This window comes from Serinus canaria, chromosome 4, assembly GCF_022539315.1.
Source record: "Serinus canaria isolate serCan28SL12 chromosome 4, serCan2020, whole genome shotgun sequence".
NCBI classification, from domain to species: domain Eukaryota; kingdom Metazoa; phylum Chordata; class Aves; order Passeriformes; family Fringillidae; genus Serinus; species Serinus canaria.
Window position 1 is genome coordinate 4,441,115 of NC_066317.1, and position 14,050 is coordinate 4,455,164.

Here is a 14,050-nt window from a genome sequence, read left to right on the forward strand (position 1 = left end):
CATCAGTGCCTATTTCAGAATATCATCCCAAAATGTTCATGAGAGCAGGTACAAGATGGGTCAGGAGGATTTACCTCATCTTCTTTCTCAGTGAGATGTGTCTCCAGCCCTAAAGAGCACTAAGGGAATTTTAATAGTCCATTGGGGTCTTGCATTGTGCTCCAGGTGTATACACAGCACCAAAGATTCCCAAAGGGCTGTACAAAGGTAAATGAATTAATCACACCAACACTGCTGAACAGCTGGTAAATATTAGCATCCCCTTTTCAGAGAGAAAAGGAAAAGAGGTTTTTTTTTCTGAAGGGGTGTGCCAAAATCACAAGGAAAAGTGTGGCAGACCTGGCAGTAAAATTCACAGCTTCCGAGTCTCTCTCCTCTTCCCAACCAACATCGTTGGAATTAGAACAAGTCAGCCAATTTAACATGATGCTATAATTTGACACAAATACAAAGAACACATTTAAACAAAGACAGCTGTCAAATCCAGGCTCATAATAAGCAGCAGCATGTGTTCCCTTGTAGGATATTCAGTTCAAGAGCAAAAGCTTTTAAAAATGTTCAAATACTGTTCTTCCAGCAAGTAGGAGGGATGTGAATTCTTACACAGCACCTGCCTCGGGAAATGATTTGTCATGCACGAAAGAAAAGAGTATGAAGAGACACCTAAATTCTCCAGTGATGCAAAACAGGGAAAATCTCTAGACTTTTGATAAAGTAGCTGTAGCACATAGAAATGCCAATGTTTTCTGTTTAGGGTATAGCAGACTTCAAGAATTGTGTTTTCAGAGGCTGGGTCTGTGCTTTGGGTACCAGTGAGATGCTCAGGACGCAGAGCACTTGTCTGTGCAGCTGAAGAGTGCAACTCAAGAACTCAAGGGTTACTTGCCCTGCTCAAAGTGGACTTTCCTCTGCAAAACCTGGTGCCAAAGCCAGAACCATGGTGTCAGTAAACCCTGATTGTTCTGCACTGTCTTTCTAATTTAAACACATCTCTGCCAACACCAAAGTGGCATCAGGGACTTGGAAAGGGCTGGCACTGCTGGTGACAGAACAGTCTTTTCATCAGTCACTAGGCAGATGATTTCCTACATCACAGAGCAGGAACAGGAGGAAAGCAGTGGGAATTCAGGAGAGCAGCACACTGAGAGGATTCACTTTTAGGAGCCTTTCTGCCTTTGTCACTGACAATCACAGCTCTGTACAGCCACACAGGATGGGGAAGTGTCAGGATAACAGTCAGTGCACAATACTGCCTTTTCAAGGCACTGAGGGGGATTTAATTTAATCTTTTTTGCTCCCTGCTTCTTGCTGAAGAGAGTTATAGGTAAGCAGAGAGCAACTAAGGAGCAAAACAGAAGCTTTGCTGCCTTAGCTGAGAGCTGAGCAGCCCTTTCAGGCCCCTCACATCACACATGCACACAGCTGCCTGATGCTGCCATGCCAGTAAAACATCTTCTGCCCCCAGGCTGTCCATCACTGCATCACTCTATTTCTTGATAATATTTTTTCGAAAGTTTTTGTTTGGGGATCTGCCCAGAGCACAGGAGTTTCCTTGTTGGACTGCAGGCCTGTGTTTCATTCCTGGAAGGTTAGAGGGAGGAGGACAATCTTTGCCATAATCTCATCCCACTGGTGAGTTCGGGTGTGCAACTGGATCAAGCACCTCTCACATCTGCCAGGGAGTTCAGATCCACTGTTTCTCAAAAGGTCTCCCACTAAATCAGAGGTTACATTTGTCATTATTTTATCACCATGCAGCTGACTGTGGAGCTGGTTTTAATGATGGGCAGCTTCGGAGATTATTATTCCTCCCAGCTTTATGAAGGGAGGACAAATAGTTCATGGTGTAAAGTGGTAAATTGTCTATAATTGTGTGTTCAGTTGAATGAAACAGAGAGGAAGACCCTGCAGCTTTGATTAGGACTCTGGAAGTGTGAATACAGTTAATGGCTCCTTCACAGATTTCCTCTGTGCATTGTCTGTGCTCTCATTTTTCATCTGTAAAACAGGAGCCATAATATTTCTCAGTTCTACTTCTGTAGTCCTACTTTTATTTTCTTTTTTTTTTTTTTTTTGATGACATGGGCATACTTTCCCTTACTATCTGAGCCTCAGTGCATGTGAAATAGAAACAATCCCTCTTTTCACTCAAAACCCCCATGCACCAGTGTAATTCTGGTTCCTAATACAACATGAAAAGAATTGCCTGTGCATATTGCAGTCTCTTTCTTACCTTCATTGACTTCATCATTTTCTTTGTCCACTTGTGCTTTCAGAACGTAACGTTTTATCAGTCTCTTCATTATTTGCTGCCAGATTAAAACAGTTACATAATCAGGTGAGATTATATAATTCAACATTGTTCATTTTTCTTTCTTGGCTCTCTCTGTCACATCAGCCTAATAGAAAGAATGAACAGCCCCAGATGAAGTACTTGCCTCAAATGGGCCTTTCTGGGGGCATGCTGAGAAAGGAAGGAACAGCCAACTTAGTCAGCTTTCACAGCCCTTACCCAGAAACCCATTCCAAATATTCCTGCACCAGTTTCAGATGTTTGCTCCTCACATTCTCCCAAGGGGGACATCAAAGACCAATTTTAAGTACTGCATGAGCTACTTTTGAAATGCTTCAAATAATGGGCTTGGACAATAACTGTCTTTTTTTTCAAGGAGCATCCTAGAGTTGGATTTCTACAGGAGGTTTTCTTTCTCTGGTGAAGGCAAACTGTACTTGAAACACAAAATTCTGCTAGAACCTTCTTACGGTTCTTTTACTCAGGACAGTGGTCACTGTATGTACTTACCTGATAGCGTGTTGGCTGATTGAGAATGCTGTTAAAACTGTGGGATTCAAAAACTCTGGAATTTGACTGAGTGAAGAGGTTTAACTAGGAAGAAATAAGACAAAATTAAAATAAATTATGGAATTCAAAGTTAGGATTCAGCTCCATTACATTTTAAGACATGTTGTTCCATCTTTTACTATATCAGAGTATTATTTTTTAAAGAAATTAGATTGCCTTGAATTATATGTCAGTTTTTGTTGGTTTTTTTTTTTAATGCTGATAATTTTAGCCATCCTGTTCTGTGGAAATAGGCTTAAAGTATCTTCAATCAATATTCAAGTAACTCCTTGTAGGAATTATTTGCATCTTTGAATACTCATCAATTTTTGTTTTAATTGTGTTTCCCCAGATTTGATTGTTCTAACAAAATTTAAGTCCATTTCTTGTTTTATGCAGTATGTTTATGCAGTCTGAAATAGAGATTTATTGCTATAAATAATTATTGACTCTATTATCATCAGAAGCATGGATTACAGGCTAAAACTAAAAAGAAAACAAGACTGCTGGAACAGACACAGGATTCTACCCTGCAATGAAAAGATCTTAGAACCTACTCTTGATTTGGAGTTGCCCATTCCCATTTCAATGTCCTTCTGTAGCCGTCTCCTCCTGCACTTGGAAAAGTTAATGATCCTCATGATGAAATAGAAAAAAGATTTGGGGCTTGGTACAAGACTGAAGGGAGGAGGTAATGTTTTTCCATCATCAAAATATGACAGCCAAAGTTTAGAACGAGCAAACTTCCACTCCACATCACTGTCATCCTGTGTTAGGAAATAAAACAGATGATACTCTTGGTTTTTATGAAATGCAAACCTTCTTTCAAAATTAAGCTGCTTTGAAATATCTTTCTGGTTTTAGATAAAATATTATATTCTTGCTAGTAAGACTTCCAGCAGTTCTACAGAAATGCAACCACTTTACTTAGTCTATTTTAACCAAATTTCACTTGCCTCTTTATAGCAACATTTCATTTGAGAATGCTTAGCACATGAAGCATTTAAGCAAGCATAATTTTCACATCAAGTGAAAGCCAACATATAAACTCCCTGCTATTTAAAGTGGAGCTTTCAGGGGTTTTTCAATCTTGTTTTTCTTATCCAAGTGGTCACATGAGCATGGTACTTGCACAAGTGTTGAAGTATTAGACTCAAGGCAAAAAATAGCTTTAAATGGTAGTGCTCCCAGCTTTTTACATAACCAGGACAAGCAACTCTGATTTATAATGGAGTATAGAAACACCAGCTTTGTGGTCCTGAAGAAATTTTCTTAAATACTGACAAACCTATTTTGTCCTCATACATTCTTACTGAAGTATTCCAAGGCTGGATTATAACTAGTTTCTCCTGCTGAATTCCCTCACAGTTCCCAGAACTCATTGAAAAGACTGGGAATGACATATCCATTTGTACCCTATGTCTCAGATAATTGTTTTTCCTGTTTGTGTGGGTGTGTGCCTGCATCTGTGTGAATGTAGTACTCTTTGAACTCATGGTCTGGAAAGCTGGCACTTTAAATACACTTTTACTTTCATTTCAGCAATCTGAGATTTATTTTTGAAACCCAAGGATCTTCAGTGCTATACATTTTCTGATTTGTTTTTTAACTGCAGTTGGATGGCAAATATAATGTGAGATAAACCACATGAGATAAACTTGTTTAGATCCTGTGAGGTTCTGCAGCTTGCCTGAGTTGTTGAATAAAGTTCTTTTGTACATTTTGTGATATACTTTCCTGTGGTAATCTCTTCTTTCTGCTTTGATCATACCACAAAAATAATTCCTATTAACTCTGCCCTTTTTACTGCATAACAGAAGAGAACGTGAGAACAGAGCCCACCTCAATTTCTTGATATGAACTGTTGATCATAGCAATCAGCATGTTGAGCAGAACCACCACCATTGTGACGTTGTATATGCCATAAAGAACATAACCAATGTTCTCAATGAACTTGTGATCATATTTGAGGACAACAGAGGTTACTTCAGACAAGCCAAATATTGACCAAAATAAGGTCTTGAAACTTTCTTCCACTCTGTCAGGAAAAAAAGAGGAAGGCATTATTACTAACTACACAAAGAAATATAGAGGTTGTGTTTACAGTGACTGATAAACAACCTCAATTAATTCATCTGTGAATCAGAGCACTGATCAAAACCAACAAACATGCAAGAAAACATTTTTCACAGCACTTTCCATTTGTCCTCTGTGCTCCACCTATCCATCACAGCTAATAGAGCTGTAACAATACATGCAGAACAACAGGAACTAGAGAGGTACTTTATATCAGTAATATTTTCTTCCAATTGGTTGCCCACAAGTCTCTGTGACTGAAATATATACAGGTGAAATTATTTCAGGCTGAAATGAAAGCTTCCATTATACAAACAGGGAACAATTGGTCTTTTGTGTTCTGCTTTCTGAGGTCTCACTGATTTTAATGCTAAGTGAGAGCACAGCATGCCTCACAGACTTTTTTATCTTAATGAAAAACCTGAAAGTTTTGATTGGCTTTTTACCTACAATGAAACCTCATACTTACGTTGTAAAGGCTGGGTTTAGTTTAGCTCCAAGGTAGTAGGAGTACAGTATGAACATTCCAATCATAAATGCAAGAAATACCATAATAAAAAGGACCATAAACTTGAAGATGTCCTTAACAGTCCTTCCAAGGGAGATCTGCAAGGGCCCAAAACTCTCATTTGCAGGCAGGATGTAGGCGATCCGAGAGAAGCTGAGAACAACAGCAATTGCATAAAGGCCTTCAGATATTATCTGAGGATCAGATGGGAGCCATTTATCTCTAGCTGGAAGATATGAAATACAGGGGTTACTCATTTATCACAATCTTGAGGAATAAACCTTGATAGGATTTTTCCATTTACATGTCTGAATTTAGTTGAGACAAATATTTGAAGAGTCTAATAGCTGCTGCTCTATTCCTTTTTCATTTAAGTCACAAATTAAGAGTATGAGCTACATTACCTTCTGTTAGAAGAAAAGTGACTTGAAGAAACATGAAATTGTCTTCTGCAGTTTGCATTTTAACCCGAACTAGACAATATCTAATTTTTACTGCATTTTTGAACTTATCTGTATTAGCTATCTTAACAAACACAGCTGGGAAATTTATTCCTATTTGGTCTTTTATTGATGGGAAGTTAAGTGCTGCCTGATGAACAATTTCATTTATTAGTCACACCAAGCTTTTGCTTTTTGCAGGATATAACCTAGCTCCCATAGTGACCATAAAGATTTTTGCCAATTACTCAAAAGAAATAGGATTGTGGGTTTTACACACAACGTGCACAGAAACAATTGAGTTACACAGAAATTCATAAATTACTATGTGAATTCATGCACCATCTTAGCAGAGCAACACTGAATTAAAATGTGTTTCATATCGAAATACCCTGTGTTTCTAAATGTGTATTTACATATGCACAATGGTTATATTCAGATATTATATTCAGTATACAATATTCAGATTGGTCATATTGCAATTAAGGTAAGTAACAAAACCAAGTCTGCTGTTACAATACATTGAAGCCCATCCTAAAACACACTGTCAGCTGCATTGTCTTGTGTTGTAAATACAGATTAATCACACCTTTATTGCCAATTTCTGCACTGCAATAAGTAGTTTGTAGTTTTATTCTATTTAAACAGATTTTCACAGGGGCAGCATCCTTCCTTCAGGAGGAAATGCTGATGGATGTTTATCAAACAACTGTACCAAAAAAAAGAGAAAGCAATCTCATCGACATTTCCTCTGTTGTGCAATTAGCCAAGAATAAAATATAACTTTGAAATCTTTAAAATCAAGGGGGTCAAATTTAGCTCTAAGGTAAAGAGAGGTTTCTAAATGCATCCTTAAAGGTTTCCTATGTTCAGATCTGTTTGGCAGAAAAACTAAGCTCACCATAAGTAAAATATTCAATTTCTGGAGGAAGTGTGACCTCGGAGAGGTCGTTCTCCTCAATGTAGTTGTCCACATACTGTTGTGCTTTTGTGGCCTGAAGGAATGCCAGGAGCCTGGCTGTGAAAGCAGCAATAAAAATGGACAGCATCCCGAAATCCAGAACATTCCATAATTGCAAGATGTATTCCCTGGGTCCTTCCAGCCACAGCTCTTTGCATTCCGACCACATCATACCTGCAACAAGAAATGAAAAAGCACAGCAATCTTTGCCCAACTGCTGTCATTTAAAACTCCCTGCATTCTCCTATTTCGTGGAAGTGGATGATACCAGTGGAGCAGAGATGCACTTATTTGCCGTATCACAGCATCATCACTAAGGTTATTGTCTCTTGGTTTCAACAGGGTTGATCAAATAGCAAGGTATTAATTGAGATTAATTAATGGAAATATAGTTCAGACATCAACCCACAGAGGGTAGAGTCTTGACTTTGCAGTGAAAGTATTGTGGCCAAAGAACAAAACCTCTGTAATTCCAAAGGAGAAAAAAAGTGTGGGGAAAAAACATCCTCTTACTTTCTTAGCATTTACATTCCGAAGCCACTTCTGAATCAGAGGGTTTAATTTTTCCACAAGAACACAAGTACCCAACAACACAGATGATCAAATATGAAGGGCACAATTATACTACTGTTTTTCCTCTTGACAGAATAAGATTCTTTTCAGCATAGAAAGTGGAATTTGGCTATGTGTAATTCAGTTTTCTTACTTAAACTTCTCAGAAATTATTTAATGTGGATTTAATTCAGATCACAACCATGAGATGTATGACTTTGCATGCAATCAAGACTTTTTGCTTGATTCAAAGAGGCTTCTTAGGGAAAATAAAAACCCAAGAAATAACAAAATCACAATCCTATCAACTTTTTCTTGTTTCCCTGGCTGTGTAATTCCAAGGGGCTGCTACTGCCATCCCAACCACACTCAGAGCAGCCACACATGGGATTGGAAAATCCCAGTCCTTGCCTTCTGTCAAATAAAGAGAATAAGCTGGAACTCCCAAAAGGCAGCATGCAAGTGACAGTCACCTCCCTACCCTGACACAGTTTAGGATGAGGCAGTGCTTAAACCAGGACACACAAATGATTCAAAATCTCTTTTAATTCCCACTTACCTGCCCTAAGGGTTTATTAGTTGCTGCGCACAGCAGCTGGATCAAAGCTTTGGGACCTGGGCTTCTCTCCTCCCTTTCAGAATTTCTATTTGCAGGAAAACAGGAAGATGAAGGGGCAATATACCTACCAAGAACCCACACCATGATCAGCATTTCTGTCCAGGTGAACTGGGTGGTCTTCACCCTAAAGATCTGCTTGGGGTAATCAGTAACAGTGACATTGGGCAGCGTAGTTATGCCCTCAAATCTGTCTGAAGCATTGAACACCAGCAGGCCTAGGAAAATAATGAAGGATGCTGCATGTGCCACAAATTTCATAAATGGGCTTCGAAGGATTCTTCCAAGCTGTAAAGGCAGAATGAAAGCAGTCACTCAGTTTTCTCAAAGAAACACCAGGTACATTCCAGAAGCATAAATGGGCACTCAGAGCTCAGGACAGCCAGAAACCTCATTCTTAAAGGATATTCTTCTAAGAGCACTCAGCTGTGGCGCTTCTCCGTTTCAGACAAAAGGCTCCCACAGAGAGCTCACAGAGTTTGTTGTTCTGAGTGCTGATGATATTCCACAAACTCTAGGTGGCAATGTTTGAGGGGAAACACTCCAAGGAACTGCAAATGTACAGTGGCCATGACTAGGAAGAGTTTGTAAAGCAAGCCCAGGGAAAGACAAATTATTCAGATCTCCAACTCCAGCAAAACATTCTCCCTAACAACATGAGTATATTATTAACTTTTCTATAGCTACATCTAGAGGAAGAATTAGTTGTTTTATTGTGTCTGGTTACTATATTTCATCCACAGAACACATGTTCAGAGCTCTAAGTGCCAAAATAAGTACCTGTGTCCATCACAACTAACAACTCCACAAAATGGACTAAGAAAATGAGATCAGAAATAAAAATGTTTTTTAAAATAAAATCAGCAGGTTTAATTCACATCTGCACCTAGTAAAAGAACAAACCAGCAGCAGTAGGGGCGGTCTGTCTGCACCAGAAGAGGGGACCAGCTGCTTCCAGAAGACCACATGAGCTTTCTTATTTCAAGGAATTGTTTTCCTTGAAATTTGGGTCAGTTACTATGAACTAAGCAAACCAGCACACATTAAACTGCACTTACTACCTGGGCAAACAATCTCAGGTTCCCTTCGTGCTCCTGACCTTTAGAAGGCATTTTTTTAATATCCAACCACTAACCTGAATGTATAGCACTTTTGACATGAGCACTGAGGAAAAACATCAGATGTTTCTGCTACTGGGAATTAGAGCTCAAGGACAAATGTCACTTTTTCGTGTTAGACACCAGCTAAAAATATATTAAGATGTTCCTATTATATGGAGCTGTGAGGAATATATTTACTAATAGAAAGTGACATTTCAGAGGATAATGAGAGTAACAATTACACTATTTTCAAAAAGGTTTATCTTCAATGTAAATAAATATTTAACCCAGAGAAAAGATCAGGTTCATTTTAAATATGTAGATGAGAAAAACTTTATCCTCCTTGAGATGAACTAAAAGAATAAAACATAAAAGAAACTCACTTTTCTTTGCTTTACACTTGCTAAGGAAATAAAATTGAAAGACCACATTCAGCACAGGAGTACATGTACTTAAAATTATAAAAAATGTTAATGCAACAGAGAAATCTTCCTTTATCTGATATATCAAAGATCTATGAATGTACCTGATTTGCAAACAATTAATGTGCTACAGACCATCAGGATTTCAAAGAAATTGCTGTTCCTTTCCTTCTGAGATCAGCAGGAAAGGTGGGAGCACCCTTACACTTTCACATATTTTTTAAAAGGTAAGAGTTTACAGCTATGCTCTTTTACAAACACACCCCACTACATGGTCAGAATGATGCATTTAATTTAATTTCTGCTCTATGGTTCAGCTGGCAAACAGACCTCCTAGGGCTGGGATAACAAATATTTTACTTAAGATTAAGTTCTGCATCAGTAAAGTCAACAGATGTTCTGCTAATGGTTTATATGGGAACAGCATGAGATCTGAGGATGCCACCAGAGAAGACTTAGTGAAGAATCTGACTGGTGACTTTCAAAAACTGCATGTTACTAATATAATAAATTACACAGCAAATACTGTGAGGTGAGCATAACCTAGGGAAAATTAAAAAAAAAATATGTCAAAGAAGGTTATTTTTCTTTCCTTCAGTTTAATGTTAATTTATATTCATACTTCATCACTGTGGTCCCCTCTTTACAGAGCAAGTTACAAAAACCCCCTTAGCATCTTTTGGCGCAAGGTTAGGGATTGCTAAAAATATCATTAATTAGTTAAAATTTGGAAGCAGCAGAAATTGCATGTTGACTGCCAGGAGAGGAAAAGCAGCTCTGAGAACAGCACAAGACACATAATTTATAAAATTCAGTACCCTGCTACATGGTGCAATCCAATAACCAATGGCTAGAAAGGGAAGGCCCAGTGCCACAACCAGCACCACCAGACACTTGATAGCTATGGTCTGCTCCCGTAATCCTGAGAGGTTTTCATACCAGATTGTCAGGAGCTGCTGCTGACAGTTTGGATGGGCCACAAACTGCAAAGAAAAGGAAAAAAAAAAGAAAAACCAAGACATGCTGTCATTAATAAGAAGAGTTACATAACTGCCACATGCACAATCGCAATAACCTAAGGTCTAAATTAATACTAGATATTTAAGAACCATGGCTTTTTCTCTCATTCCCTTTAAAACAAAGGTTAATAAATAAAGAAACTGCCACATCACAAGAGCATGTGGGACACCAGTTAAGCACAAGGGCGAGCAGCCTGGTTTTCACAGCAGTTTGAAGAAATCTGGTAATACACTTATCAGTAGCTAGTGAACCAGAATAAAGAAGGCTAGGTGTTTCACAAAAAAGGGTTTGAAAATTAATCTGATAACTGATAATTTGTGTGGGGTTACAAGTGAGATTTGATATCACTTGGTTATACTCTGGAAAAAAGAATGAAAATACTGTAAAAACCTTGGATACCCATTTTATTATCCCTTGTACTCTGCAGAGATCATTATGTACTACATACACTGTGGTTTGCCAGGTCTTGCTTTCAAAACTCTATTAATATTCCAAATCTCATTAAAAAGTGCATAGAGTAGTACAACAGGACAGACTTCTTAAAGAAAATCAAATTAAATCATTGGCAATGAAAACAGGGAACCTTAAACCTCTCAAGAAGAGCAATCTGAAACAGCAGCATGAACTTTAAAAAGGAAGGCAATCTTCATACTTTAATCTACTTTGCTGTAAAATTAAAGTCCCTAAGCATTTTGGTGTGTGATGCATTAAGCAGTTACTTCACATATTAATGTAGTTTGTACATAAAGTGGAGTGGCCAAGAGAAATACATAAAGAGATTGTAAAAAAGTTCTTTAAGAAATCAATGTCGACTCAAACTGCTTCTGTTCTTTTTATTAGGCTGTCACCTTTGAAGCTTTTTCACCATAAAAACTGCCAGCCTGGCCCATTTGAGAAGAAGAGATTGGGTTTTTGTGTGTTTGTGCATTCTGACATGTGCCCCCAGCCTCTTCTTTTGCTAAGATAAATTTCATTGTCAACTCAGGACATCAAAGGGACAAATCCCACAGCAGATTAACTGTGGACAAAGGCAGGAAAGTAAATAATTATTTCAAATTACAAAGACATTTGAAAAATCAGGCTTAAAACTGTAGGGAAGAAGAGGGAAGAAACATCCACATCATTCCTTCTGTTACCACGGGGAATGGGAAGAAACAGAAAAGGAGCTTTAAGGAAGTTTACCCAGGGCTGGGAATCAGCCCATGGGCCCTGTGGCACCTCCTGCAGAGCTCTGTGCTGGTTTATTCTCTTGATCTATCAACATTCTGATCTGACACTAAGAGGAGATCTGCTATAATTAAAAAAAAAAAAAAAAAAAAAAAAAAAAAAGAAGACTTAGAGAATAAGATGCCAAGAGTTATGGGCAAGATCTTCTCTGGCAGTGAGTCTGAAGGCTCTTGAGAGGATCTTGGTGACTTATTTGACTGCTGGCAACTGCACAGTGTGCACTGCTTCCAAGCCCTCAGAGCGAATTGTGTCACTTCTCATCCATAAAAGCTCTGAAATTCATCCCTCCTCTCTCAGTCTTTACTGAAATGCTTCAGCTTATGATTATGTTTGTTTTATTTTCAACAACTTTAGACTATGCCCACCCCTGTTGTGTGTGTGTCCGTATTACCTGTATTTGCCTGCAGCTTCATCTCCTCCAAGGACAGTAGGTTCACATCACATTTTACCTACTGCTCACATCATCCTACAACCTTGTTCTTCCTGCATTTCTCCTCTCACTGTATTTTCCACGCAGTTTCTCACTTTTCATGACATATATTGAGCTTATTATCACATGTATCTAATACTGTCAGCTCCAATGAGAACCTCAGTGAACAAAAATGATGCATGAGAACAGTATCTGGTCACTAAAAGAAAAAAAATCCCAATTTTAATGTAACTGCTTTTCCAAGCATAATTGACAGTAACACTTCTGATGTTTTCAGTTTCATGACTGTGAACCAAGTCATCAGTATGTAAATATTTTTCTGTATGACTCAGAGTGATTATGTTATTTATTTCTGTCATCATAATGGCTGGGTTTAGATGGAGCAAGAACAAATCCTGGCACACTCTGATACACTAACACACAAAATACAAAGAGAATTTTGCATCTTCTTTCTTATCTATCAGTTGAACACTTCAGGGTTTGAAAATGAACTCCTGTGATTTTATTCCAGCTCCTATTGATTTCCCTTGGAAATTCCATCCTGATTTTTGTCTCGGCAAGAACTGCAGATTAGTTGGGCCACTATCAGCTCTTCTTTGGAATTTTGTTGGCAATCTAAAGACAGAGTTGTGAGACAAAACTGAAAGCACTACCACAGCAGTAATGCAGCATACAGAGCAATATTCATTTGTTTTCTTTTTTTTTTTCCTCCCTCAATTCCCTTAGTCCTTCTCTATTGGGGCTGCAGTTTGAACCTTAGCTTGAAAACTACATCACGTTTAAAAGATGGGCTCCACTTCGGTGCAGTACCCAGGGCATTAAGTGCAAGAGTTAACAACTCCCTTTCCCTAGCAGTGAGGTTCTGAGCACATTTGCTACTTGTCACATGTTTTTTCCTGCCTCTCCTCCCTCTGGATAGGGCATAGGCTCATTACCTATTTCATGGATGTGCTGCTGTGTTTGGCTGCACTGCTAGCAACAGGGAATTGATCTTGATGGACCTGACCTGGAAGCACAGCTAGAAATACAGAAAGCTAAGGAAATCCACCACATCCTTGTCGGCTTCCTATGGTGAGAGGTTGAAGTAGTCCCATGTGGAGTTCCCACATCTGAACCTGTTTCAGTCAGGATATCACTAGAATCTGTCACAGCTCTGACAGAGCAAATGCCAGCATGAAAGGACCACCACGGCAGAGACATTTCCATCCTTGCCATGCCCTCTGTAAAGGCCACTTACAGGGAACTGCACATGTATGAATATGGTAAGATCATTCCTCTTGTAGGTTCTGAACTCTATTTGTCATGAACTGCAGCCAGCACTCTGAGTTTCTCTCTTGCAAGAGAAGAGAGCAAGTTTGCTATGAGGAATTATCTCTTTTCTTTTTTTTTTTTTTTGTATCATTTAGATTTCTGCTATTCTTAACAGATCAGTGTGGCCCTTTGCTCAGCAGTGAATTTCATCAGTGACAACAAACTCACAAAAGAAAACCACAGCTTTCAGAGTGAAAGCTGAAACACAAGCATCAACAAAGTTTTGGTACACATTACCCTGCAAAAGCATAAAGAAGTATATATTTAGACACTAAAGCATGCTTATGCACTTTCATTTCTTTTTCCCCCAGTTCCAGTCTTTTAAACTAATTTAATGCTTGTATATATTTACCTTGATTTTTGGCAATTAATATGCATTTATCTGCTGTAGACCAATCCTTTACTGGAAATGATGATTTGCTGCTTGGGATCTGTGTTTACAATTTTTATTATCAATCTTTTGGGGCTGTCATAAACACCAGCAATCCCCAGTTGCTCTGGCAGGGTCCTTACAATTTGTTTTATATGGCAGATTGACTCAAGAG

The 14,050-nt window shown here is 38.5% G+C and overlaps 1 protein-coding gene across 2 annotated transcripts in view; it reads right to left on the bottom strand.

Annotated features, from left to right (window-relative positions):
• TRPC3 (transient receptor potential cation channel subfamily C member 3) overlaps window positions 1–14,050 on the bottom strand; it is a 33,010-nt gene that overhangs the window by 631 nt on the left and 18,329 nt on the right. For both annotated transcript variants that reach the window (XM_030239429.2, XM_009096297.4), the window contains exons 4-11: window positions 10,336–10,500; window positions 8,067–8,283; window positions 6,768–7,001; window positions 5,388–5,652; window positions 4,685–4,880; window positions 3,400–3,609; window positions 2,804–2,887; window positions 2,234–2,309 (exon numbers count right to left, since the gene is read on the bottom strand). In XM_030239429.2, coding sequence (XP_030095289.1) covers window positions 2,234–2,309; window positions 2,804–2,887; window positions 3,400–3,609; window positions 4,685–4,880; window positions 5,388–5,652; window positions 6,768–7,001; window positions 8,067–8,283; window positions 10,336–10,500 — 1,447 coding nt within the window. The remainder of the gene's footprint in view (window positions 1–2,233; window positions 2,310–2,803; window positions 2,888–3,399; window positions 3,610–4,684; window positions 4,881–5,387; window positions 5,653–6,767; window positions 7,002–8,066; window positions 8,284–10,335; window positions 10,501–14,050) is intronic.